The sequence below is a fragment of the Balaenoptera borealis genome (assembly GCF_965194805.1).
Source record: "Balaenoptera borealis genome assembly, chromosome: 18".
NCBI classification, from domain to species: domain Eukaryota; kingdom Metazoa; phylum Chordata; class Mammalia; order Artiodactyla; family Balaenopteridae; genus Balaenoptera; species Balaenoptera borealis.
In genome coordinates, this window is record NC_138877.1 from 19,942,818 (window position 1) to 19,967,724 (window position 24,907).

At 42.7% G+C, this 24,907-nt stretch overlaps 1 protein-coding gene across 1 annotated transcript; it reads right to left on the bottom strand.

Annotated features, from left to right (window-relative positions):
* Positions 1 to 380: 380 nt before the first annotated feature.
* On the bottom strand, positions 381 to 23,202 carry CYSLTR2 (cysteinyl leukotriene receptor 2). Its single transcript, XM_082365625.1, is given in 3 exon segments — positions 381 to 2,941; positions 2,944 to 3,946; positions 19,263 to 23,202. Coding segments are annotated over 2 exon segments (1,038 nt in total). The 5' UTR covers position 3,946; positions 19,263 to 23,202; the 3' UTR covers positions 381 to 2,905.
* Between the last annotated feature and the right edge of the window lie 1,705 nt (positions 23,203 to 24,907).

Below are 24,907 nucleotides of genomic sequence, written 5' to 3' on the forward strand. Positions count from 1 at the left end.
ACCAAGCCGACACTTGGAGAGAAAGGCTCACAGAAATCCTGGTTGACTAGGGCCTGAAGTCCAACTTCCCTTTGTATGGTTTAGTTATGCAGTATAGTGGTTGTTTAAGCCCCTTGGAGTTGGGTATCCTGTTACTTACAGCTAAAAAATCCTGACATACCAAATCACCCCTCACCCCAGAAAGTGACTCCCCTCACCCCAAAAGGGAGCTCCCTTTCCATGGGGGGGGCTGGGTAGGTTTCCCTCAGGGGCCCAAATCCAAATGTAGTCCTTTTCTGCTTTCCTTTCTTCTCTCAGTGCACAATTTCCATTTCTGGTCACCTTTCTTTTCTTCCTCGTCTTTTTTTTTTGTTAAGGCAGAATTAATTTGAATTTTAAAATTAATTTTCAACTTAATTTTTATTTTATTTCAGCAATACATATTCACAAGTTAGACAGTTAAATACTTATTAAGAGGAAAAAAGAAATCCCCACCTTATCCTCCCACACCCAACTTCTCTCCAAAGGCAATCCCTGTCAATCTTGCTCACTGTTTCTTCTGGGCTTTATCCTCTATTGTTAAATAACATTTTTATACAGATATTTGTCATTCTTTAGCTTTAGTTATGATGAATTTTCTGTGATAAAATATAGGAACATAGATTTATTATACCCCTCCCCCATCATACACATCCTCTCCCCTTCATTTCCTGAAAAAAGTTATATCACCGTATTTTGCTATTTACATTCTCTATGTAAATATTGTTCACAGCTGAGCCATGTAGTGTACTATGGTTATATTTCCTTTCTTAAACAACAGTTTCTTTTCCCCTAGCATTTAATAAGTGCATTGTCTTTTCATTTGCTTATTTTCCTATGTATTTTTACTAGTTCATCCCACGCTATCCAAGAAAAATATAAGTCCCTCCAACGTGTGCAGATCAATTAGTTTCTTGTTTTTCTGCTATGCATAAACGTGCTGGGAATTTTCTTCATCTTACTCCTTGTTTGCTAGACGTCATGTTTTCCTTTATCCTGGTTAATCTCTTATTTTAGAGAAGCAAATTCTCCAGTAGGTTTCTAATAAAAAGTGTGAGGGTGATAAAAACGTTGAAATCTTTCATACTGAAAATGTCTCTATCTACCCTCTCATTCATTGTTGGTTTCTCACGTTCAGGCCCTTTCCTCTGATGTGTGGTCCTCATTGACTGCTCATAATAAGAGTGACGCTCTAACAGGTTGATTAGTTGCTCTCTATGAGTAGAAGGGATTAGTTGCAGTGTGGGCTTCCTGTCGGGTAAGTAATAAGGCCGGCACCAGCTTTTGTGTTGGGGGAATACCCAAAAGTCTGTGTCTGTTGGTCTTTTTCCTTGAGTCGGGCAGTTTCCCCATAGGAGGAGCCTCCAGGCTTCTGTCTTGACAAGGTATGAGTCTGTTGGCATTCTTGCAGCTGAGTGAGGGAATGGCTCTGGGGCTCTTGTTCTCTATGAAGACTTTCCTTCAGTCCCTTGCTAGCTTCAGAACACCACCCTCCCACTCTCCACTCTATCTTGGGGTCAACAACTCCAAAGAGAAAACCTCAGCCTTCAGTCTTCTCATGAGAGTGAGAAGGGGTAGGTACCTGATGGGGGAAGAGAACTCTTACTCAGACTTTCAACTAATCCTTATGGAGGTTTGCAAGGGGAATGGAAGGGAAAGCACCCAGCCAACCTCTCTGCACAGAGGTTCTTAAAACTGTGTGAACTTGAACAAGTTCCTTGATTTCATCTGTAAAATGAAGATGAAGGGCTTTGGTGTGAGGGTTAAATGGAATTAACGGATGGGAAGTGCCTTGGGCAGTCTGCCCAGCACAGAGAGGGTACTCAATTGTTGGCAGTACAGTGGTCATGGTGGTAGCAGTAGGTAGTCTCCTTAGCCTTGTTTCACTGGACAGAAAGGACCTCCCTCCCACAATCCAGTGCTTTGCTACACTCTCTCAAAAGAAAGCCACCCTACTCATGTTCTGCCAAAATGTTAATAGAATTTCAGGGGTACCACAACTTACAACTTTGCAACTTACCTTCCACCCCACCTTCTCTGTGAGTGCCCAACCAAACCCTTAGCACCACCTCCTCTGTTCTGGCTCCCATCCAAATGGATTAACCTGCAGGATGGGAACTGCAGTGAACAGCCCGAACCCAAATCTCAAGAGTAAAATGGATCCCCTTCTCTCCTATTCCACACATAATCCCTCCACCTGCTAGGGCAATGCCCCAGGTCTTCCTCCTACTCTTCCTGTTTTCCTCACCCCCTGACAAGAGAGAGGCATGCCCTTTGCCTTCAGTGTGCTAGAGACCCTCTCCTAGTGCAAAATGAAATTCTTTTTTCCCCTTTCTCTCTTCTCCCTGTTTTTGTCCCACTGTTCTTGTTGGGGTCCTTGACTCTGCTTTGTTAGAGGACAGCCTTCCTCTTCACAGTCTAAGTCTTTCCCCTGAATTCTAAGGATGCTTTTCTTATCTGCTCTGGGGCCTCCAGTAGCTTTGTTAATTGGCTGTGTCTCAGGGGATTGAAGAGGGAAGAGGAGCTGGAGCTAGGAATGTTGGGGTGGTCTTAAAATTAAGAATTTAGAATGCCTAGTGGGCCAGAGATCTGGTACAGGATCTGATGAGAAACAGCAGTCACCGTTCTCAGCACTTTTTCCCAGTCTGACATTTCAAGTTGCAAGACTCTAATAGGGATTTTTCCTGCTATACTCTCTATTTAGACTCAAACACTGAAGATACACCTAATGAAAATTTTGAAGTAGGTCTTATCAACAAAAGTCATGGTCAATTAAATCTTGGGAATCGACCTTTGTTGGAAATGGTATAAATACACAGTCATTTGGAGACTACGTGTGAATGAAGGTGGACACAAGGATATAGGAACAGCGTCACCTAATAACCCCTTACACTCTTGTTTCCTTTTTTAACCACACACACACACAGGAAAGCTGCACTTTGTTTGCTGTGAATGACATTTCCTGAGTGCCGACTTTAGTCTGTCCTTAAAATTCTCGCCAGCAAAGTAATAGAGCAAAGGGTTGAAGCAGCTGTTGGCCGCTGCCAAAGCCAGTGTGATGGCCACAGCTTTATGTAGATTCTCTTTGCATTTATCCACTCTCCACTCGACTACGTGGAGGGTTCTCAGTATGTGATACGGCAGGAAACACAGGAGGAAGATGATCAAGGCAATGATGATGGTGGTTAGCGCCTTCCTGTGAGAAAGACGCAGCCCTGATTCTGGGACCTCCGCCTTTAACAAAGCTCGAATGATCAGCAGGTAACAGATGCTGAGTGTGCAGAATGGCAGCAGAAAGCCCACCACCAAGGCAATGTGGTTCATGGTCTTCAGTTTAATAACTTTATTAGGATTCAGCTCCAAGCACAATGTGACATTGCCCTTCAGCTCAGAGCCATGTTTCAGAAGCACTGTGGAGGAAGCCATGATAAAGATCCATATGACCCCACATAGAATCCAGGCATTCTTGACGCTGGTGGCATGAAGGAGCCGGAAGGGGTGAACAGTTGCCAGGAAACGCACAACGCTCAACACAGTCAGGAAATAAATGCTGCTGTACATGTTGACATACATAGAAAACGACATAATTCTGCAGGTTAGGTCCCCAAATATCCAATTGGAGCCTCTGAGATAATAGTCAACCCTGAAGGGCAGCGTGGTTATGAACAAGAGATCGGAAATGGCCAGATTTAGCATGAAAACATTCACAGATGTGGACTTCTTATAAGGTTGCAGGAAAACATATATGGAAAAGCCATTTCCCAAGGCTCCCCAGATAAATATTACCAGGTACACGATGGGGTAAAATTCTCTCTTGAAGGTTTCAATTGTACAGTTCCTGCTGCTATTGTGATTGCTGAAGCTGCCGTTGGGTTCCATTTCTGATATGGAGATGGACGGAGGTAAGGACACAGGTTTTCTCTCCATGCTGAATTAAAAAGAAACAGATACAAAAAGTTACTTCCTGCGTACATTTTTCCAGGTTTTAATGAAACAGAGAGAAATACTAGCTTTTCTTTGAAATGTGAGTCAAAAAATATTGCCTATATTTTACTATATGCTTACACTTTTACTGTATGCTTATTCTTTTACTATATGTCTTTACTATATGCTTCATTACATTTCATGATAAATTTCTGGAATGCAGAATAAACATTAATTTATTTGGTTGAAGCCGAATCCTCAAACCGGGGGGACTTTTGCCCAGTGCCCAAATGAGTATCATCCAAAGCTTGTCTCTGACCCTGGAGAAAGTCATCAATTACACAGCTTCTGCTCTGGAAGCTGACAAAGATTCTCTCCTTGATCAAACTCTAGCCAAGGTCTTCTGAGTCCTCTTCTCAACCAGGTGTCAACCTTGGCCTACACAGACTTGAATAACAGCTAACATAAAAGTGCTGATATGGTTTTTAACAGCTCAAGTCTGCACCTCTAGGATGACCATACCCTCCCCTTCTTACATAGCCTGAGAAAACTCAAGGCTGCTGAAAGAATTTTCTGTTTGTTCCAGCCCACACCTGGACACAGGGCCTCTGCCTCCAGCCTCTGTGGAAAGAGGTTAGAGCCTAACCTCTATAAGCGCCAGTTAGCAAACCCAGATGCTTTTCACTTGGATCAATCTTCCCTTCCCACTTTCTGTAATTTTTTTTTAAATTTATTTATTTTATTTATTTATTTTTGGCTGCGTTGGGTCTTGGTTGCTGTGCAAGGGCTTTCTCTAGTTGCAGCGAGCAGGGGCTACTCTTCGTTGTGGTGCACAGGCTTCTCATTGCGGTGGCTTCTCTTGTTGCAGAGCACAGGCTCTAGAGCACAGGCTCAGTAGTTGTGGCACATGGGCTCAGTAGTTGTGGCACACGGGCTCTAGAGAGCAGGTTCAGTAGTATGGCACATGGGCTTAGTTGCTCCGCAGCATGTGGGATCTTCCCGGACCAGGGCTCGAGCCCGTGTCCCCTGCATTGGCAGGCAGATTCTTAACCACTGCGCCAGCAGGGAAGTCCCTGTTACTGATTTTGAAAAGGACAGTCTTGTCCACACAGCCCTGACTTTGGAGCAAGGATTCAGATATAATCTTAGGAAAAGCTTATATCAGGAAAGGATCTGAAAAAGTAGACTTTTTCAAGTAGACTTGAAAGCAATCAAGTTCTCAAAATTTTTGACCATGAAGACCTTAAAACCACTTCTCCCATCTCAAGACCAACAGGGACTATAAATTGCAATGAGAAGGGCAACCTGGGACCCCGCCCTGCACTCCTCCTTCACTGGGGGTGGCAAGCGTGCAAGGACAGCTACAGATGCTGGGGAAAGACCCTTATCATAGGCAGAGAATGGGATCCAGCAGGTATGAGCACAGACAAGAGATCATAAAAAAGATGGTAACAGTTGCTCCACAAGGGAATTGAGGGATATGGGGGGACCAACAACAGACCCTAGCAACAGGGACTTCTTGAGCAATTGGGGAGGAAGGCAGAACTCATGAGGGAAGGTCAGTGTGCAAGCAGCAAGGCCCTTGTACTTCCAGGTCATGATGGAAGAAGAGGACTTTGGATCTGAGAGGAGGGTTGGCCATTGCAGGCAGGCCCTGAGTCCTGGAGAACCTCAGTGCTGGACAATACTTTCGGCACAGAGCCTCAGGCCAGGGATACCAAGACAGAGGCCCTTTTCCCCTGTTGAGGTGGGGACCAAATCTTGGGGAAAAGAGAGATGCCCAGTTTTAGAATCGAGGCACCAGATCAGGATCAGACCTACCTCAAGGGTAACACTGAGTCCCAGAGTTACTTCAATTCCTCTGCCTCAGATTGGGATTGGTTCTGGGCCCTGGAGGGGCTGGAGGGGGACGGGAGTGGGAGTGGTCCAAGGCTGTCAAACAGCCCCACTTGTAGGAAGAAGATAACTACAGAAGTTGGGACTTTGATTCCAAGAGCATCTTAATCCTTGGAAAGCTAAAGAAAGAAAATACACAAACACCCTTCCTAGAAGCCTCATTTAACTAACAGCCACAGACTAAAAGCAGGGCCAGCTCAGATCCAAAACTCCATTAAGCTGGCCACTTTCTCTTGAGAAATCTTTTAAACACTTTGGTTGTTCTTTTCCGCCCATAAAAAATACACTTGACTACACCACACTGCAAACTTTCACTAGACTGCTAAAAAAAAAAAGAAAAAAGAAAAAGAAATGGCCTGTTAGAAGTGTCTGTAAAAATCAGCCAGACCAATTAAGTATGTGACAGGAAGCTGAGAAATATATGAAGAGGTAAATTCAAGGAAAATTAGGAACTAAATTGACAGCGTAATTTGCACCGCCTTAGAGGGAGAGCACAGCTTCCTGGACTGAAAGCGGTCTTGGAACAAAGAAAGAATTGAGGCTTTGTCTGCTGCAGCTTTACTGATAATAAAACAACAAAAAAGAAACAATGCAAAGCAGCAGCAGATGGAGATTCCAGATTGCAGTTATGAAGAAAACTAAACATGCCGCATGACCAAAGTCTAACGAGGATGAAGAGCTTATGTGGATGATTAGGATGTTTTCATGGTCACTGCAAAGCTGCAACTGTTCAAAACCTCACAGAAGTTATTTTTATTTATACTTAGAAAAAAAAATATTTTGATGCCTTGCCAGGATAGACCTTGTCACACATCCTGCCCCCATCATCAGCACTGACTAAGACTGTAAGTCCACAGGTGTGCTTACCTTCGGTTCTCAGGTACAAGCCTGTGACCTGGCAGCAGAGCCCAAAGACTGAGGCCCTAAGACACAGTGACACAGTTTGAGGAACTGCAAATATGATAGTCTAGGTGAGGCATAAAAGGAAGGATGAGGTAGGCAGAGGGTAGTTTGAGAATGACTTACATCCACACTGGGGAGTTTGATCTTGGGTTTTATCTTGAGGGCAATGAGAGCCCTTGAATTGTGGGGAGCAGATCTGCATTTTAAAGGTGTGATTCTGGCAGGGATGGAGGACTTTTTGGAAGAAGGCAAGCCTAGGTCCTGAGAGACACGTGGGGATGCTCTTGTGATTGTCCAGGAAAGAGGGGGTGAACATATCTGGATGAGATTGAGAGTAGAAAGGAATGAGAGTTGACTGGAGTTGGGGATGGACTAATTATGGAAGGTCAGGGGCAGTTGGAGGTGGGGATGGTCAAGGACCCTCTCATGTATTTTGAGGGGGAGAATGGTACATTACATTGATAAAAAGAACAGAAGAGGAATAAGAGGAAATTGCTGTTTGGGGTGGTAAAATGAGTTCAAGTTGGGGCATTATGAATTTGAAGCACTTATGAAACTGTCAACTACAAATTGGCACTTGCCATCTACCTCTACAAGGATTAAATCAGGTGCCACTGCAGCTGCTGACCTTCAACACCCCCTGAAAGGAATTCAGAGTGGAGATCAGGAATGAGGCACCTGGTGCTCTGAGAAAAATTGGCAGAACAGGTCTTCAGATAGTTAAGATATTTTCAGGAGCTGATTTGATGAGCCCAATTCTTGCATCTTCTCATATCCAGAAAAGCACTAAATTCCTTCATGGTGACATCTGCTCCTCGTGACTAGCAGTAACCCTGATGAGAACTTCTGCAAAAATATGTGCTTGATTGCATGTATTCCCCCTTCACCAAAATCACATATATATTGACCTCTTCCCCCCCACCGCCACCTCTTTGGAGCAGTTTCTCAGAGCTATCTGAAATGCTGTCTCCCGGGCTGCAGTCCTCAATTTGCCCCAACTAAAACTTAACTTGCAACTCTTACATTGTACTTTTTTTTTTTTTTAAGTCGACAAAACACACGCAAGAACTGTCCCATTGCAGTCTAGAGCCTGATGAATTTAGGGGCCATCAGCACTTGGTACCTGAAGCCAGAAGAGTGGAGGAGCTCCTGCAGGGGTTTAAGAGCAGAGAAGGAAAGAGGATCAGAACAGAACCTCGGGGAACATCAACAATTATGGGACAGGCAGAGACAACGGGAGCCTGGAAAGACGATTGAGAAAGACTGGCCGAATGATAAGACACGAATCAAGAAGGCAACTTCTGGGAATTCCCTGGTGGTCCAGTGGTTAGGGCTCCACGCCTTCACTGCTGAGGGCCCAGGTTAAAAAAAAAAAAAAGAATGCAACTTCAAGGAGGGGGGAGTGGTCAGTGGGGGGATAAAATGTGTCAAGTGTCAGGAGATTTAGCAATAAGCTTATCAGTGTTCAGAGGGGGTGGGGCGGGACTCCAAGGCCAGGAAGCTGATAAAAGAGCAGGGGTTGAGAAAGTGACCACTTTCTCAGAGGAGAGAGAGAACATCTCAGCTCAGCTTCTGTGAAGGGTTTGTTTTTGGAGGAAGTCAGGGAGGGAAGATGCATTCTTTTCTCTTGAGACACCTTCTTACTCTCAGCCCATCTCCTACAAATGACTGCAATGTCTTCTTCTGTTCATTTCTTGTCCTATCTTTTCAACATCAGACACCTGAACAGGGCTAGAGTAGAATGTACACCGAATCTGAAGTCCAGTAGACGTGATTTGACTCCCAACCGTCCCACTTTCTAGCTCTAAGACTTTGCACCCCTTGTCCCAGCAATACCTGTATTTTCATAAACGAGATTCAGCTAGTGGAGCCTGCCACAAAGTGACAGATGGTGGGAAAAGCACAGAAGTCTGGGTCCTGGTCTGCCAGTTTCTAGGTACACAGGGCCTTGGCTAACACATCACTTAGCTTCTTTGGGGAAGTGTGTCTGTAAAATGCGGGTAATGTTGCCCCTGGACCCCACATCAGGAAAGAGCTCTGAGAGGAGCAAATGCGATAATGGATGTAAAAGCACTTTGAAAACCGTAAAGCTGGCATTATTGCTATTATTTTGCTGCTCCTCAACGCCAGGCAGCGGAAACCTGGATTTGCACTTCTTCGGGCACGTACCTGTGCCGTTCACTCTGCTCTCTTTTACCTCTGCCTTTCCCCTCTTCTCTATCCCCCTTCTCCCCGATCTGCAGGGTGCCCAACTCTAGTCAAGCCAAATCCTCTTCTTCAACACCTGTATCACCTTCTGCATGTCACCTTACCCAACTGACACTTCTCACGGGTCTCTCTCTTTTTTTTATCACTCCTGCAGCACTTGTAAATAAACTACAGCAGCCTGAAATTAATTCTTCATGTGCTTTGACAGATACATCTTAGGCAGACATTACACTGGCCTCTCCAGATTATGAGACTTGCAAGAGGAAGGGACAGTCCTCTGCTGATTTTGCATACCTTATTATGCCACACACATATTTGAGGGAACTCGGTAAACTCTTAATCACTAGACAAATGAGAGTTACCATAGCACATAGCAGGCTCATAAAGTGCATGTGTTAGACACAGATTACAGAATCTGATGGTCCAGGTGAATTCACAGCCCCATTAGTCTTCTTCTCCTCCTCACTTACGTCTACGTCCAACCGCCAAGTCCTTGTGGGTTTGAAGTTCTCCATAGTGGGAAGTTTCTGTTTTAATAACCCAACCTGCAAATCACAGCTCTCTCCACAATAATGCTCTTTATCTTCCCTAATAACTTTAGAGCATAACTTGGATTTTAGCTCCCAGAGCTACTGCATACTGTGCAATGGCAAATAGAACATTCTTTTTGAAGTTCATAGAAATGTTGGTGTAAGGTCATAGAGCCAAATCTGCCACTTTCAAGCTTGAGAATCTTGAACAAATAACTTATCTTCTCAGAGTCTCAGTTTCCTTATCTGTAAAGGGCATAAGGAACGTGAGGTATTTTGCACAGGGTGAGCACACAATGACGTCTACTACTATGATTAAATCTCAAAGTGTGGGCTTAGGCATATGATTAAAGAGGCGAAAAGTATTTGTAAAAATATAAAAGCAAAGGCTGAGAGATGATTTAATGATAAAAATGGTGAAAGGAATGACAAGGATTCCTCTCTGCTGCAGGGAAGAACACAAACTCTGGTTTGAATCCTGGTTCTTTCACTCACCAGCTCTCTGTGACCTTGGACAGCTGCCTTTATCTCCCTGCCTCAGTTCCTTACCAGTAAAATGGAGATAATGAAGACAATAGTCCTTACGTCTCTGGGTTGTTGTGAGGATTAAGCAAGAAAAGCTGTGAGTGGCACTGAGGTCAGAGTCTGGACCAGAGGAGAAAGCAGCATATGTTAGTGAAACCGAGCAGGGGCTCCTGGGCATGGAAGCCTTTCTGTCCCCCTTTTCTTATAGGGCACAGACTCCAACCTCCATGACCTTCCCTGAGTTCCAAAGGGCAGATTCAAACAGTTGCTAATCCGGGAAGGTAAGGGATGCAAAGACAAGGGAGGAGCAGCCAAGAAACAATAGTGCAGCCTGGGGGCAGGGTCCTGGTTCTGCCTCAAGGGATACACATAACAATGTCTTTAAGCTCTTCATAGAATTAAAACCCAACAAATGGAAGATGTCAGCATTCTTCATACCAGAGAAGACCACCTGAGGCCAGATTAAAGAAACCAGAGAAGCTCATTGAGAAGATTACCCGAGGGACTTGCCTGGCAGTCCAGTGGTTAAGACTCCGTGCTCCCAATGCAGGGGGCACGGTTTGATCCCTGGTCGGGGGATCTAAGATCCCACCTGCCGCATGGTATGGCCAAAAAAACAGGAGAAGATCACCTGAGACCAGATTAGGAGTATAGGTGCTGCACACACGCTAATCTTGTTCAGCAGCCCCATCCTTGAATCGTTTGCTCTAAAACTCATCAAATCCTCCTGGGTTGGGACACACAGTTTCAATGGCAGGAGTCCACTGTGTCCCCCATTGCCTGGCAAAGCAATAAAGTTATTCTTTTCTACTTCACCCAAAACTCTGTCTCTGAGATTTGATGCAGCACCAGTGCACAGAGGCTGAGCTTTCAGCATCATTAGCTGTTATTATTGCAAAAGCTCACAGACTTAGCTCCCTGAAGCTGTGCAGAGAGCATTTGACCCTCTGGATTGGAAGATCCTACAACCTCAAAATCCCAGAGGCCCTGGAGTGCAAAACTAATACGCCCCACAAAACAGAGAAGTATCAGTGAGGGCCTCCTTTTTGAAATCCAACACTGCTGGCTCAGCCCTCAGTTGTAACAGGCTCCAAATGTGCTGGTGGAAACGTAAAGCTTCGGAGACTTCTTTAGCCTCCCAGGAACAGTCTTGCACTTTTAGAATTTTTTCGAGGGATAAAGTGAATTAAATGCTTGGAGACCAAAACAGAAATACAAATGAAAAGATCTGAGATTACAACCTCTTTTGAGTGAGGAACTGAGCTGGTCTCCAGGCTTCCGGAATAAATGGGGGGCAGCGAGTGAACAACATGGGGCCCTGTTTCCACGGAGTCAGCAGCTCGGAGCATTCTGCTGTCTCATCCTCTACCCTGTCTCTCCCAAAGTGCCTCAGAGTGCAGGTCACGTCTCACACCACCAGCCTAATGCTCCTTTGCCTTCTCAATGCCATTTACTTCCCCACACCTCATAGCTGTGAAGTCAGCCCATCGTTGAAAGGGGTGCTTGCAGATCTGCTGTAAACCAGTAGGTGTTAAATAGCACTTATGACTTTGGAAGTCCCCCAGGAGCAAATTCTCCAATTTATTTTCTCTGTGCTGCAAAGATCTCTTTAACAGCTCTGGGCCCCAGAGGGGACTCCTCAGCCAGGGTCCTGGGCCTGATAATTCTCCCTGCTATCCTGATAATTCTCCCGGATGACCATGAAGTTACCCCTCCAGGGCCTATGGCCTAAGTAGAGTTTCATTGTCTCATATCTGTCCTCTGGCTAGGAGTCCACATTTGGAAGTTGCAAAGCTCGTAGGGCCCAACCTCTCATCCCAGATCCCAACCAAACTGTGCCAGACTTGCCCCAGAGCTCAGCAGACAGAAAAGTCAGTGTGTTCTTCCTAAGATTTCGGGGGATTCCTGGAGAGCTTGAAGCCCTGAGGAGCAGTCTTTGGACCTGGTCTGTTTTCCATCAAGGGGAAGAGCTGAATGAGTCCTGGCAGCAAGGGTGGGAACAGTCCCACCCGGCAGAAGATCCCTCGGGGGACAGAGTGCTCTGAGCAGTTTCCCGCTTGTAATCGCCTCCTCTCACTGGCTTCTTTCACAAGGAAACTGTCCAATCCCCCTTCACCATTTCTCCCCAGATTCCTCAGGATTCCCACCAGGATTGGGCCAGTAGGAAGGGGGATACTGGTGATTAATCAGTCTTTCAGCCCTGCTTCCTGACTAAATTCTAGAAAGTTCAGTTGAAGTTCAGAACCCTCCCAAATAACTTCTGAATTTCATTATCTTGGTTTTCTATTTTATTTCTAAAGACCAGACACACTCTATGGTATTGAGTTTCCTAATTAGAATCTTTTCTTGAAATCACAGTCATTGGGTTGTCAACTTCTTAGTGATTTCTACCTGCTGCCGATCTACATGTGCCCTTGAGCTGGCACCTGCCTGTCTCTCCTTCTAGCACTTGCCCTGATGCCTGAGAACCCACCAAAGCCTTCCTTGCCTGGACTCTGCCTCAGGCTGCTGGGCCCTCTTGAAATATTGCCTGTCAGGCCCCGTTTGGGGTGAGGCTGGACATGCAGTGCGCAGTAGCTGTGGCCTTCTCCCACTAAAAGCAGAACTTTGCTCAGACCACAGAGTGTGTGGTAAAATGACATCCACCACTCCAAATGCACATGGGCAGATGGAGGAAGAAACACCTCAAGAAGAAGTGTATTGCCAGAGCTGCCATCAGGACAAAGGTCAGCGTGGGTGAAAACTGATAATCTGGAGAGTGTTGGTACGGTCAAAATATCAGATCTTTTAAGTAGCAGCGTCTTGCTGACGGTTTAGCAACAGCTGCCTTTTTTCTCTCTTTTGCTGACAAGCTTTTCCCCTCTATTCACTTGATCGCTCAGTTTGCATGTTCTCTTCTGAAATTCCGTTCTTGAGAATTTCCCTGTGCAAAAAGGTGCCTGTGGGTTACGGACACTTTCGGGGATAACTACACCTTAAAACTGGAGTCTTTTCACAATTTCATTGTTTCTTGTTCTCCCAGAGAACAACTTATCCCAGGGATAAGGCAGGGCCTGAACCCTAGCAGAAGGTTGGCATCCAAGCCCATGAGGGGCCTCTCTGCCTCTGAGAGCGACACGTGTGGCAGTATCTCGACATCCTTCTTCCCACCTCCATCCTTGTTGAATCGCCTTATTTCATTCTCTAATATTCTCCCACAGCTAGCATTTCTTCCATGTTCATCCGAACCACTAACACTCAGGCTCCACAATAACCAAACAACCACAAATTCGACACAGAGAAAGCTTAACATGTAAGGAGAGCTCTGGGCTCCTTGGAGATACGGCTTCATTTTTTTTTTTTTAAAGCATTATTTTGACTTAGTGCTGTCTTCTCTCTGGCTCTCATAACTTCTTGGTTTTCCTATGTTTAGAATATATAAGCCTATAAAGCTGATTGTGGATTTAATTTTATAAAAATACCTGAGCTTTTTTTAAAAATTATTTATTTATTTATTTATTTAGGCTGCTGCGAGTTTTTGTTGCAGCACGTGGGATAATCGCTGCGGCATGCGGACTCTTAGTTGCAGCATGCATGCGGGATCTAGTTCCCTGACAAGGGATCGAACCCGGGCCCCCTGCATTGGGAGCACAGAGTCCTAACCACTGGACCACCAGGGAAGTCCCAAGCATTTAAAAAATCATTTTCTAATGCACTTCATCAGTGTATCAAGGAAGATTGGAGGTATCTGTTATTAACCCAATTTCTGATCCAAGAAAGGCCACAGAATCGTTCTGCAGCTGAGTCTCTGATTTCCAAGTCTTCTGATTCCAAAGACAGAAAATCAGCAAGTATTATCTCAGAGGCCATTGCCCTACTCATTCCAATAATTTCCAAGGGATTGTGTCAGCATTAGGACTCTCCCTGTCCACAATCAAAGTGACTAAGTGACATGACTCAGGGGCTCCCCCAAAGCCCACTCACTCAAATGAAAACTCCCTCTCTGCCTTTCGCCTTGGCATTTCATATCCCATCATTAAATTCACTTCTTGGAGCAAAGGAATTATTTACCAAGGTAGTTAGTTACACAGCATAGGATTCCTGGAAGGATTCCGAGGTGTTCAGAAGTCATAGGAAAATTTGGGGAGTAAATCCCAACAGGATCCAAATCCTAGCTCTAGCCCTTACTGGTGGTGTGGGCATTAGCAAGTGCTCAGCCTTTCGGTGTATTGAGGGGACCAGGCAGGCAGCACACTGAAATCCACGCCCCCCAGCTGCACCGAGCCTGGCACATCGTACACTTTCAATGCGTTAGCAAGCCTGTGCGAGCCTGACTGCTGCCAGGGGAAAAAAAGCCTGAGAACTTTTCAGTATGCCAGGGGCAGGATGTCCGTAAAGGATAGTAAGAAACTGATGAGAAGAAAATGTTTTCCTATGTCTCAAAAAATTGCAAACCAGGGGAATTGCCCAGGAAAGAGCCCTAGCCAGCTGCCAGTAGCCTGGGGACAGTGGGCTTGTGTGACCTAAAAAGGAGAGAGCAAGGGGCAAAGCACACTGCCGGCTCCCCACTCCCCCAGACCATCCTGCTGCCCAGTGTCTCCTCTGAGGCAGACATGCCCTTATTACCGAAGGTTTCCACCAGCCCCTCCTTCCATCACAGGGGCCAGCTCAGGGCCCCCCAATACAGGCTGTCACCTCGCCACCACTCTCCTCAGTAAAATCCACTCCAGCCTCGTGGAACTTATTTCAGTGCTCCGAACATACCAGGTTCTGTCTTGCCTACACGCTCTGAGCTCCAGCTCATCACCTGGCTCTCTCTCACCAGCCTCAGGTTTTTTTCTAGAATCCTCTAGAAAAAGCCTCCTCTGACCCCTCCGGGTCTTGACCGGCTGCTGATCCAGTGCTTTCTGTCGTCACACTACCCCACGGGGCAGCCACTAACTCCTGCTTATCCCCACCCACCAGAATGTTTGCTCGCTGAAGGCTAGAACGCCTTACTTGTCACTGCTGTATCCCAGACGCTGGCACAGCTCATGGCCATAAACATGCACAAAGAAATGACCAGTGAGTGAGCAAATGAAGCTGTGATCCAACACCCCCTCATGTTATGTCTCACTGTACTGCCTGCCCAGATAGCCCCTGGGGAAAAAAAAATTCCCAATGGCCTTTCGCAACGGAATGATGTTAGTGCATTTTTCCTCACAAACGTTCTGTCTCTGAAATTCAAATCTAAGATTTGGGGACAGGAATATATAGGGTCAATGGCATGGGGGCAAAAGGAAGACTACAAAAGGGACGCCAGCATCATAGGAGGTGACCCTCTTTATATCTCTGAGGGCTGCAAATTGTCTTTCTGGCTCCGGGCCAACAAGTTCTGCTACAACTAACCAGGCGAGTCGCCTTCAAACCTCTCAAGAGAATTTGTAAGAGAACAAAGTTATTGTTGAGGTAAGACTCAAAATGAAAAGAAACCAACTTACTTCAAAGAATCTGTGATGCCTTCAAGCATTCTGTAGCTGATTGTGTTTCCTGTACCAGAGGGGCAAATGAGGTAAAATGCTCTCTCTGTAGCCTCACAGGAGGATACTTACATGGGAAATAGTTTTTTTTTTAAATGATAAAACTATTCTTGTTTTTATAATATACAATAGGAGTAATAACCTGGGACTGGACCGTTTTCATTTTTCCCAGCTTAATTAATCTTTAAATGTCCAGAGCAAATAGACTCCCCACCCCTTCCCTTCCTTCCTCTCTCTTCCTTTCTCTGCTCTTCCCTTGGCCCATTTGCCCCTCCCCTCCCTTCCTCCTTCTTGTTCTTCCTCAGATCTGCTTCCTTCTTTGAAACCTCTCCTTGAAACAGTAAAGATGTAAAAAGCTTCTGCACTGGCCCTGGCTCTTCCTGAGGACCCTCCAACTTTGGGATTCTTTGGTTCCAGGTTGCTGCTCCAGCCTCCGTTTCCTTTGTCAGAGGGGTCAGCCCTTACTGCCACTAAGTCATCCAATAGGAGACGTTTTCCTTTAAAGGTTGTCCAAGATTGTACTACTTTCTCCATGGGTCAGTGAATATAAAGAGGTTAATAGGTTCAACAGAGAGAAACAGAAGCCGTTAACTAAAGTTCACATTCATTGGTGAATTAATTTATTTACACCTGTCCATTTATTCTTAATGGAGCCCATGTACTGGGTTGCCTGCAAGGACTCCATCCTCAGGCATTCTTCATCCAGTAGAAGGAATGAGACTCACACGTAAGTAATTCCAACACAAAGAAGGCAGTGGGCAGCTCCCTGAGAACAGCACAGATAAAATGCTGGGGGTTCTGTTATGGATTTGATAAGCCTCTACAGCAGAGCTGATCAACCCAGGCCAATTCTTGCCTTTCTCTGCATTACCCAGCTTGGCTGCTGTGTTAACCAGAGCTCACTGGGTAATTTCACAATCCCTTGTTAGGCTTTCACCTTCCAGGCTTAGCCTTGGGGGATTAGCACGTCTCAGATGTCTGGTGTGCATGACCAACTAGAAAAGCAGGAGGAGTCCCTGAGTCTGGAGCACACACAAGGCACTCGAATGCCCAAGGGGATCCTGACACATAGAAATGAGTACACCGCAAAAATATATCACCTTTCTTCCCAAACGGGTGTTGCTTACGTGATGAGGGTACCCTTGATGACCCCAGGTGGATAGGCAGGAAAGATGGTATAGTGAATGAAAACATGTGTTTTAAGTTAGATGGGACCCAGGTTCGACCCTCAGCTCTGCCTCTTGGTCCCTCTTATTCCTGTACTTCAAGACCCTCATCTGCAGAGGGAGGACGGGAGTGAGTATTGCTGAGGAAAATAGATGTAAAAAGATTAACTTGGTGCCTGACACTTGGTAAGTTTTCAGTCGATGCGAGCTAACAATAACAGGAAGATTCATGACAAGTAATGAACAAAACTCATCAAGAATTAAATGACTGGCTTCCTTATGGCCAAGGAAAGGAGCTGGGACCATTTCCTCTGGAGAAGAGCCAACCAGAAAGACAAGAACAATTCTATTTAATTTACTTTACATTTTTATTACACAAGCAGTGAATGTGGTTAAAACAAACAAACAGAAACAAGGTAATACAAGCTGAAATAAACTTAAATTACTAGCTTTACCACCAACCAGACATATATAAATGTTTGTGCCTTTGCTTCCTTTCATCTTTCTTCAAATATACATATTTTTAAACAAAAATGAGTGCATATTTTAATGCAGTTTTGTACCTTGCTTTTTTTCTTATCGCTAAATCATGATCATTTTTCTGTGCCAACTAATAAACATCAATGTCATGTAAATAGCTAAAATAATATTCAATTATATAGACATAACAAAATTTGAACAAATTTTTCACAATAACCATTACTCAAGCTGTAAGGAAAGGGCCATGTATGTGCCCTGAACTGAACCAGATTGGGCCAACTCTGGTTCTACCCTAGGAAAGATCCTGTGTTCTATTGGCCTCACTTTCTTATTTTAAAATAAGAATTACACACTCCAGCACTCAAGGCTATTCTGTGGATCAAATGAACTACTGTATGGAAAGGGGTTTTGTAAACAGTGAAGTACTCTGTGATGTTTATGTTCATCAAAGAAGGTGCTAAACAGATATTCTCCTCCATCAAGTCAAAACAAGAAGAGACTTCCTTAACGTGCTCTTGATCAAGTTAGGTTGAATCAAAAGAAGTACATCCCTTCTGTAGGCTAGGAAAGCAGCAGTGGAGGCTTCAACTTGGTTTAGCTGCCTTTGTTCTATTCTCAATTCCTGATTGGAGAAAGCAAAGCAACAGCTCTGGTTTGGAAATTCTGTCCACTTTCCTTCCGGGGACATAAGGTCCAGAGAAGGTAAGTGCCAGGTCTATGATCCTGGAAAGGCAGGGCCGTCAACCTGCTGCTCCCCAATTCAATCCCAGTCTTTGCTTTTTAATATTAACGAAATTTATACCTATTAATAAAATTTAATTGCAGTGGCCAGCTATTAAATGCCCACCTTATCATTCATTGATCCTTGAAGAGTTTGCAAATGAAAGGAAGGCTGGCACCTTGGCGGAACACTAACAGACGCTGGGCTTAATTCTGATACTTTTAGAACATTCTGGAGCCTCCACCTCTCTAACTTCTAACCACCAATGCACTGGAAACAGACCCATCTCTTTAAAGCATTAGTAAATTGGAACTCTCAAGTAGATCCTCGTCTTAAGGGTCTATGGAATTGAGGTGGAGAATAGAAACTGCTAGAAGTTTGACATTTCACCCAAATTACTTTTGCATTATTTATACAGTATTGAAAGGAATATTTGGGTGGCTTGCCTGATAGTGTATCTCCCTTTCCCTTAAAATGTATTACTCTCAGGTATGGATCAGAGACAGGAAAATATTTCAAATAACCTAGGTCGGCTGTTATCACGCTTGCCACCCGTTAGAACCATCTGAGAAATTTTGAAAGTTAAAAACAAACAAACAAACAAACCCAAAACCAAATCAAACTAAAACAAAAAACCTACAGATGACTGGCTCATCACCACCAAAGTTAATTTTCAATTATTCTAAAGGTAATTTTCTAATCTCCCCAGAATCAGGTGATTCTGACGGAATGTACAGCCAGAGTTGAGAACCACTGATTGTAGCCCCAAAGGTTATAAGCAGATTATAAACACACGCTTGCACAAACTCTTTCCCTCTCATTGTGCCTCTCAGTAAAACTACTGAAATCTACATTCTCAAATCTAACCTCCTCTCCTCATAAAACAGGACTCTGAATGGAAAAAGTATATATCTTACGTAATCAAATGACCCACTCTATAAAAATAGGAAAGATGCTTTATGGCCCCAAATAGGGGAATGCTTGGGTAAAGTATAGTAAATCTCCTCAATGCAATACTATGTAGCAATTTTAAATTATGATTATGAGGTATTTACAGCAATGTGGGAAAACGCATGCTCTAACGGAAAAAAGGAATATAATGTATCCATTGTGTACGAACACAACTATGAAAATCAACTAAAATCATAAGCAGACACACAAAAAAGAATGGAAAGAAATACCCTGAAAATATCAATAGAAGCTGTGGTTTTTGCTTCCTTCTACTTCTTTGCACTTTCCCAATATTTTAAAAAATATCATTTATCTGGTAGAAAAAAGTTTACAGTACAACAAAATAAACTTACTTTTTAAAAATTATTCTTCTTACTATGAAGCGATAAGCAAAGCATAATTCTTAACAATGAGTTAACAAAGCAAAGATTAAAATGCTCACCTGAGTTTTCTTTCTTTCAGCTGCGTTGGCTCTGTCTCCTCTACCTCTTTTGTCTTCCTCCTCCAAGTAATTCAGCTTGCTCATTTAAAAGAAAAGTGAAACAGCAAATTGTATTTTATGAACAGTGTCAGCCAATAGCAAGAGAATAAGGAACTCTGGTCAGAAAGTCATCTGTGCTTTATAGAACTTTGGTGTGAGCGCCGGTGCTGGCTTCCTTCTCAAGATGAAGAGGGTAAGATTTCCACTTAGGGACTACATCTAGAGGAAGAAACCTGCATTAGCCCTGCCCCTCTAATGACTGTTTTTATCTGCATCTTTCACAACAGATCAAGGGGATGTGATGGGCTAGACTCAGGGGTTTTAAGTGGCTTTTAGTTCTCCTAAATGTTTTTGTTTCCACACAACAGTAACATCAGCACCACCTTATATAAGTACAGCACTTGAGAGCTATTTAGAGCTATTTCCATCCCCCACTTGCTTTTTCAACTTACTTGCACATGGGTGGAGGCCTTACCCATTCTGCTGAAAATGCTGTCAAAAGTTATCAATGGCATCCTCATTGCTCACGTTAAAGGTCCTTTCTCAGTCCTCATCTTCCTTCCTCAACTTGTTTTGCGCAGTTAACCACTGCCAGTTCTCCTCGTTTCTCCGACTCTCTCGGTTCTTATTCTATCCCTTGGATTGTTTCCTCTTTGCTTCCCTTTCTTTCTTTCTCTCTTTTTTTTTTCCTTTCCTTTCTGATTCTCTTCTATCCTTTCTCTAAATGTGAGCTTGCCCCAAAAGTCTGTCTTCTGACCTCTTCTCATCATATTCTCTTGCTTTTAACTATATTATCCACATCTATGGCCAAAATACAGCTTTTCTAGTCCCCGTCCAAGTGCATGCTCTCCCATTTACCCCCTCTAATCAAATGGCACTACAATGATTCAGCCAGCTGATATGACCATAAACCTAGAGATCATCCTTAACTTCTCTCTCTCTCCCACAGCCAACATCCAAGCCAACAATTTCATTGGTTCTACCTGCAAAATATGTTCTAAGCCTAACTATTTCTCACCTTCACGATTTCATTAAAATCCTCAGCATGTCTTGAATGTTGCAGTAACATTAGGCAAGAAATAAAAAGTGTCCAAATTGGAAAGAAAGAAGTAAGATTACGTCTGTTCACAGATGATATAATCCTATATGTAGAAAACTCTAAAGATTACACACGCGCACGCGTGCATGCGCACACACACACACAGATCTGCTAGAACTAATAAACGAATTTGGCAAAATGGCAGGATACACAAAAATCAATTGCATTTCTATACACTAACAATGAACAATCCAAAAAGGAAATTTCATTTATAATAGCATCAAAAAGAATAAAATACTTAGGAATTAACTTAACCAAGGAGGTAATAGACTCATACACTGAAAATAAAACATGGTTGAAAGATATGAAAGACACAAATAAATGGAAAGATATCCCATGTTCATGAGTTGGAAGACAATATTGTTAATATACTACCCAAACTGATCTACAGATTCAGCACAATCTCTATCAAATTCTCAATGATGTTTTTACAGAAATAGAAAAAACTCCATTCTAAAATTCATGTTGTGAAAATAAAAAACAAACAGGGACTAGCCTTGAAAATTCGAAGAGCAAACAAAACCAGTTTAGTCACACAACTAAAGCTAAACTAAAATAAATTAAATTAAGCTTAATTTATTTTGCAAGACTAACTTGACCTGAGTCAAATTGTTTTGACATTTTTGACAAACTTCCCAAAATCAAATTTTAAATTGGAGTCTTTCCAACCTGGAAGCAAGTTGGGATTTTCTAGAAGGCCCCTGGAACATCTCAAAAGATTTGTTTTCTCAAATAAGTTAAACTGATTTTAAAGGAGATAAGTTAAACTGATTAGGCTTATTTGATATGTTAAATTATATAAGAATCATTGTCAGTTAAGTGATACTAAGCTTTCTTTTTGTTGTATTTGTATAGATATATAAGTGTTCTAGAAATGATATGAAATTCCTAAAATTCTGATATGTTATCAGTCATAATTTTCAAATGTATGTCACAGAAATAACTAAATTTATTTGTCAATTGCGTTATTTGTGTGTGTCTGTATGCGAACTTTCACCAGATCTTTAACCATGGCTATTTTTGTCTTTTGTCATTTGTCGATGGTTATTGCTTTACCCTGATGCTTTTGCAAAAGTGTTCTTGCAAAAAAATGCTTTATCTTCAAAGAAATTCATGGAGAAGACCCTGACAAGTACTATAGAATGCAGGTTTCTGATAACTTTAAGATCATATCACTGAACTGAATAAGAATTCCTAAAACTCTGATGGAAAACTGATGAATTCATAAAACTGCTAACAAAAGATCAAGATAAACAAGAATTAATTACAGGATACTAAATGAACTGATGAGGATGATTATAATTTTTATGACTTCATTTAAAACACTGCTGCTTCTTTAATGTTTTGCTTTTGAGATTCAAAGAACCCCCTTTTTCTCCTCTCTTTAAAGCTATCTATCTATCTATAACTAACAACAGTTTGGTAAAGTATATCTTGGCAGCAAAGGTTAAAACATCTGTCTTTTTCCCTCTGCCTGATCCCTCCAGAATTTCTGAATTTCTTATTAAATATTCTTATTTTTCATGACAATGTACGTATTTGTCTATGTTCAATAAGAATCTAATCTCTTTATAATAGGACACAGTTAGACAGGTCCTTGTCTTGGCTTCCTGGTCTTGAGAGGCTTTTGAAAGTTCAAGCTGAGATTCCTTATGAAAAGTTCCAGCAGAGATTTAAAATAGTCAACATAGTCAGTCACTAGACTTCCCTGGTGGTGCAGTGGTTAAGAATCTGCCTGCCAAAGCAGGGGACACGGGTTCGAGCCCTGGTCCAGGAAGATCCCACATGCTGCGGAGCAACTAAGCCCGTGTGCCACAACTACCAAGCCTGCGTTCTAGAGCCCGCAAGCCACAACTACTGAGCCCGCATGCCACAACTACTGAAGCCTGCCTGCCTAGAGCCCGTGCTCCGCAACAAGAGAAGCCACTGCAGTGAGAAGCCCGTGCACCTCAACGAAGAGTAGCCCCCGCTCGCAGCAACTAGAGAAAGCCCATGCACAGCAACGAAGACCCAACAGAGCCAAAAATAAATAAATGAATTGAAAAAAAAGACAGTTAAAAAAAAAAAAAAAATATATATATATATATATAGTCAGTCACTATTCTTGCTGCACTTATATAAATAATCAGGCCAAGTTTATTGAAACTAGACTTAATTTTCAAACAAATTAATCTTGTGATTAATCTTTATCAAAGCTAATCTTTGATAAAAAAGGGGGATGATTATAGAGAGAAAAATTGTATTTTAGTAATACACCTTTGTGGATATCAGATTCTAGTGCTGTTAATTGTCTTGCAGGTTTTGTTTTCTACCTGTTAACTGGAATGGAAACTGAATTCTTCTAGTTTCCTCCAATATTTGGCTTGAACTTTCCAAACAAACATTTCTGATTTTTTCCCACTATTTTGGCTTGGAAACTAAAACTGTCCTTTTCCAAAGCCATGCAAGATAAAGCTGGACGAGTTAAAGTAAACTTCAGAGAAATCATCACAACAGCTCATGTGGGGTCAATTTCATGCCTGTTGCTATGTGACCACTCAGAAAAATCACCCGAGACTTTCACACTGCAAACCAGGAAAATCTATCTGATTGCCACTGCTTGCCCTCCCTCCACCTGAAGATGCTCAAACTTGACATCTGGGAATTTTCCCAACTGGCTGCCCTCCAAACTCAGAGACTGAATTTTTTTTTTTAACATCTTTATTGGAGTATAACTGCTTTACAATGGTGTGTTAGTTTCTGCTTTATAACAAAGTGAATCAGCTATACATAAACATATATCCCCATATCCCCTCCCTCTTGCATCTCCCTCCCACCCTCCCTATCTCACCCCTCAGAGACTGAATTTTTAATTTGCTCAGAAACGGAATTTATAATTTGCTATTAACCTGTTTTTCTTTTGTTTACATGGAAATGCCTCTCATTAAATTACCTGATTGCTCACACCATATAGGAGCGTAACTTAGGTGGAAGCTCACCTGCAATAACATCTCCTGACTTAAAACATCCTCGTGTTCATCTTGTAACCATGAGGATATAAGGATATGTTTGCTAATACATCATGTTTTGTCTATGTAAATAATTTTTAAAAATTGAAACCCAATTACACATTATCCAAAAAAATTGTAGATTGATTTAGAGGTAAAACCTGAATCTGATTATAACCCATTTGAGTTATTTAATTGTTTAAATCTTGTCTCCTGGGGAATCTCTGCACTAGGGAATTTTCCACTCCTTGGGTTGGTCAAAAAGTTCATTCGGGTTTTTCCGTATGATCTTACAGCAAACCCTGAACGAACTTTTTGGCCACCCCCAAATTTTCTTTATAGTCATCATATTAACCTCTCTAGGGCATTGTATACTCTCAAGGGTTTTTAATGCCTGTCAGCAGCCACTCTCACACCAAGTGGTATCCATTGTGGTCAGACTACTGGGAGAAATCAACAATAACTGCATAAATAATGAAGATGGTGACCACATGGCCCTCTGGCCTGATGACTCAACTAATGGACACAGTGAATATGCCATTCTTTGGCCTGACTATCCATCAGCGAGGGGTAAACGAGAATAACCCTATACTGGTTGGTGATACTCTCAGGCTGCTGAAAGAATGACCAAAAAGAGGAATTGGTAAAATCGAAAACAAATGGAGATCAGCCTTGAAAATTCCCTGGGCAGACAAAACGAGTTTAGTTACACAAATAAAGCTTAATTTAGTTTACTTGCAAGGCTAACACTACCTGGGTCGTTTTTTGCTCATGCCTCTGGAAATCATAAGCAAAACTTGAACTATTTCCCAAGACTGATATGAGGTAATCACTGAAAATTCTAATATTATAACCAACTTCTGTGAAGAATAAACAGTCACTACTTTCTCCCTATATAAGCTGCTTTATAACAGTATACTTCTGAGCCTCATTCCATGTTTTGGTTTGAATACTCCCAGTTTGCAAAGTATCTTTTCAGTAAGTGCACAATAAACTTTTACTTCTACTTCAGGGATTCACTGGTTTTGCTTCAGCCATTTCTGAACTTTTGACAATGTGGAATCTAAAGGGACCCCCAAATAGCCACAACAATGTTGAAAAATAAGAACAAAACTGGAGGATGAACACTTCCTGATTTCAAAACTTACTACAAAATTACAGTAATAAAAAAAAGTTTAGGCTTAGCATAAAGACAGATATATAGTTTAATGATGTACAGTAGAGAGCTCAGAAACAAATCCTCCCATATATGGTCCAATAATTTTTGACAGGAGTGCCAAGACCATTTATTGGCAAGGACAATCTTTTCAACAAATGGTGCTGGGAAAACTGGATATCCACATATAAAAAATTAAGTTGGACCCTTCCCTAACATCATATACAAAAATTATCTCAAAATGGATCAAAGAGCTAAATGTAAGAGCTACAACTATAAAACTTTTAGAAGAAAGCAAGGGAAAAGCTTCAGGGATTTGGCAATGATTTCTTGGATATGACACCAAAGGCTCAGGCTTTGGACT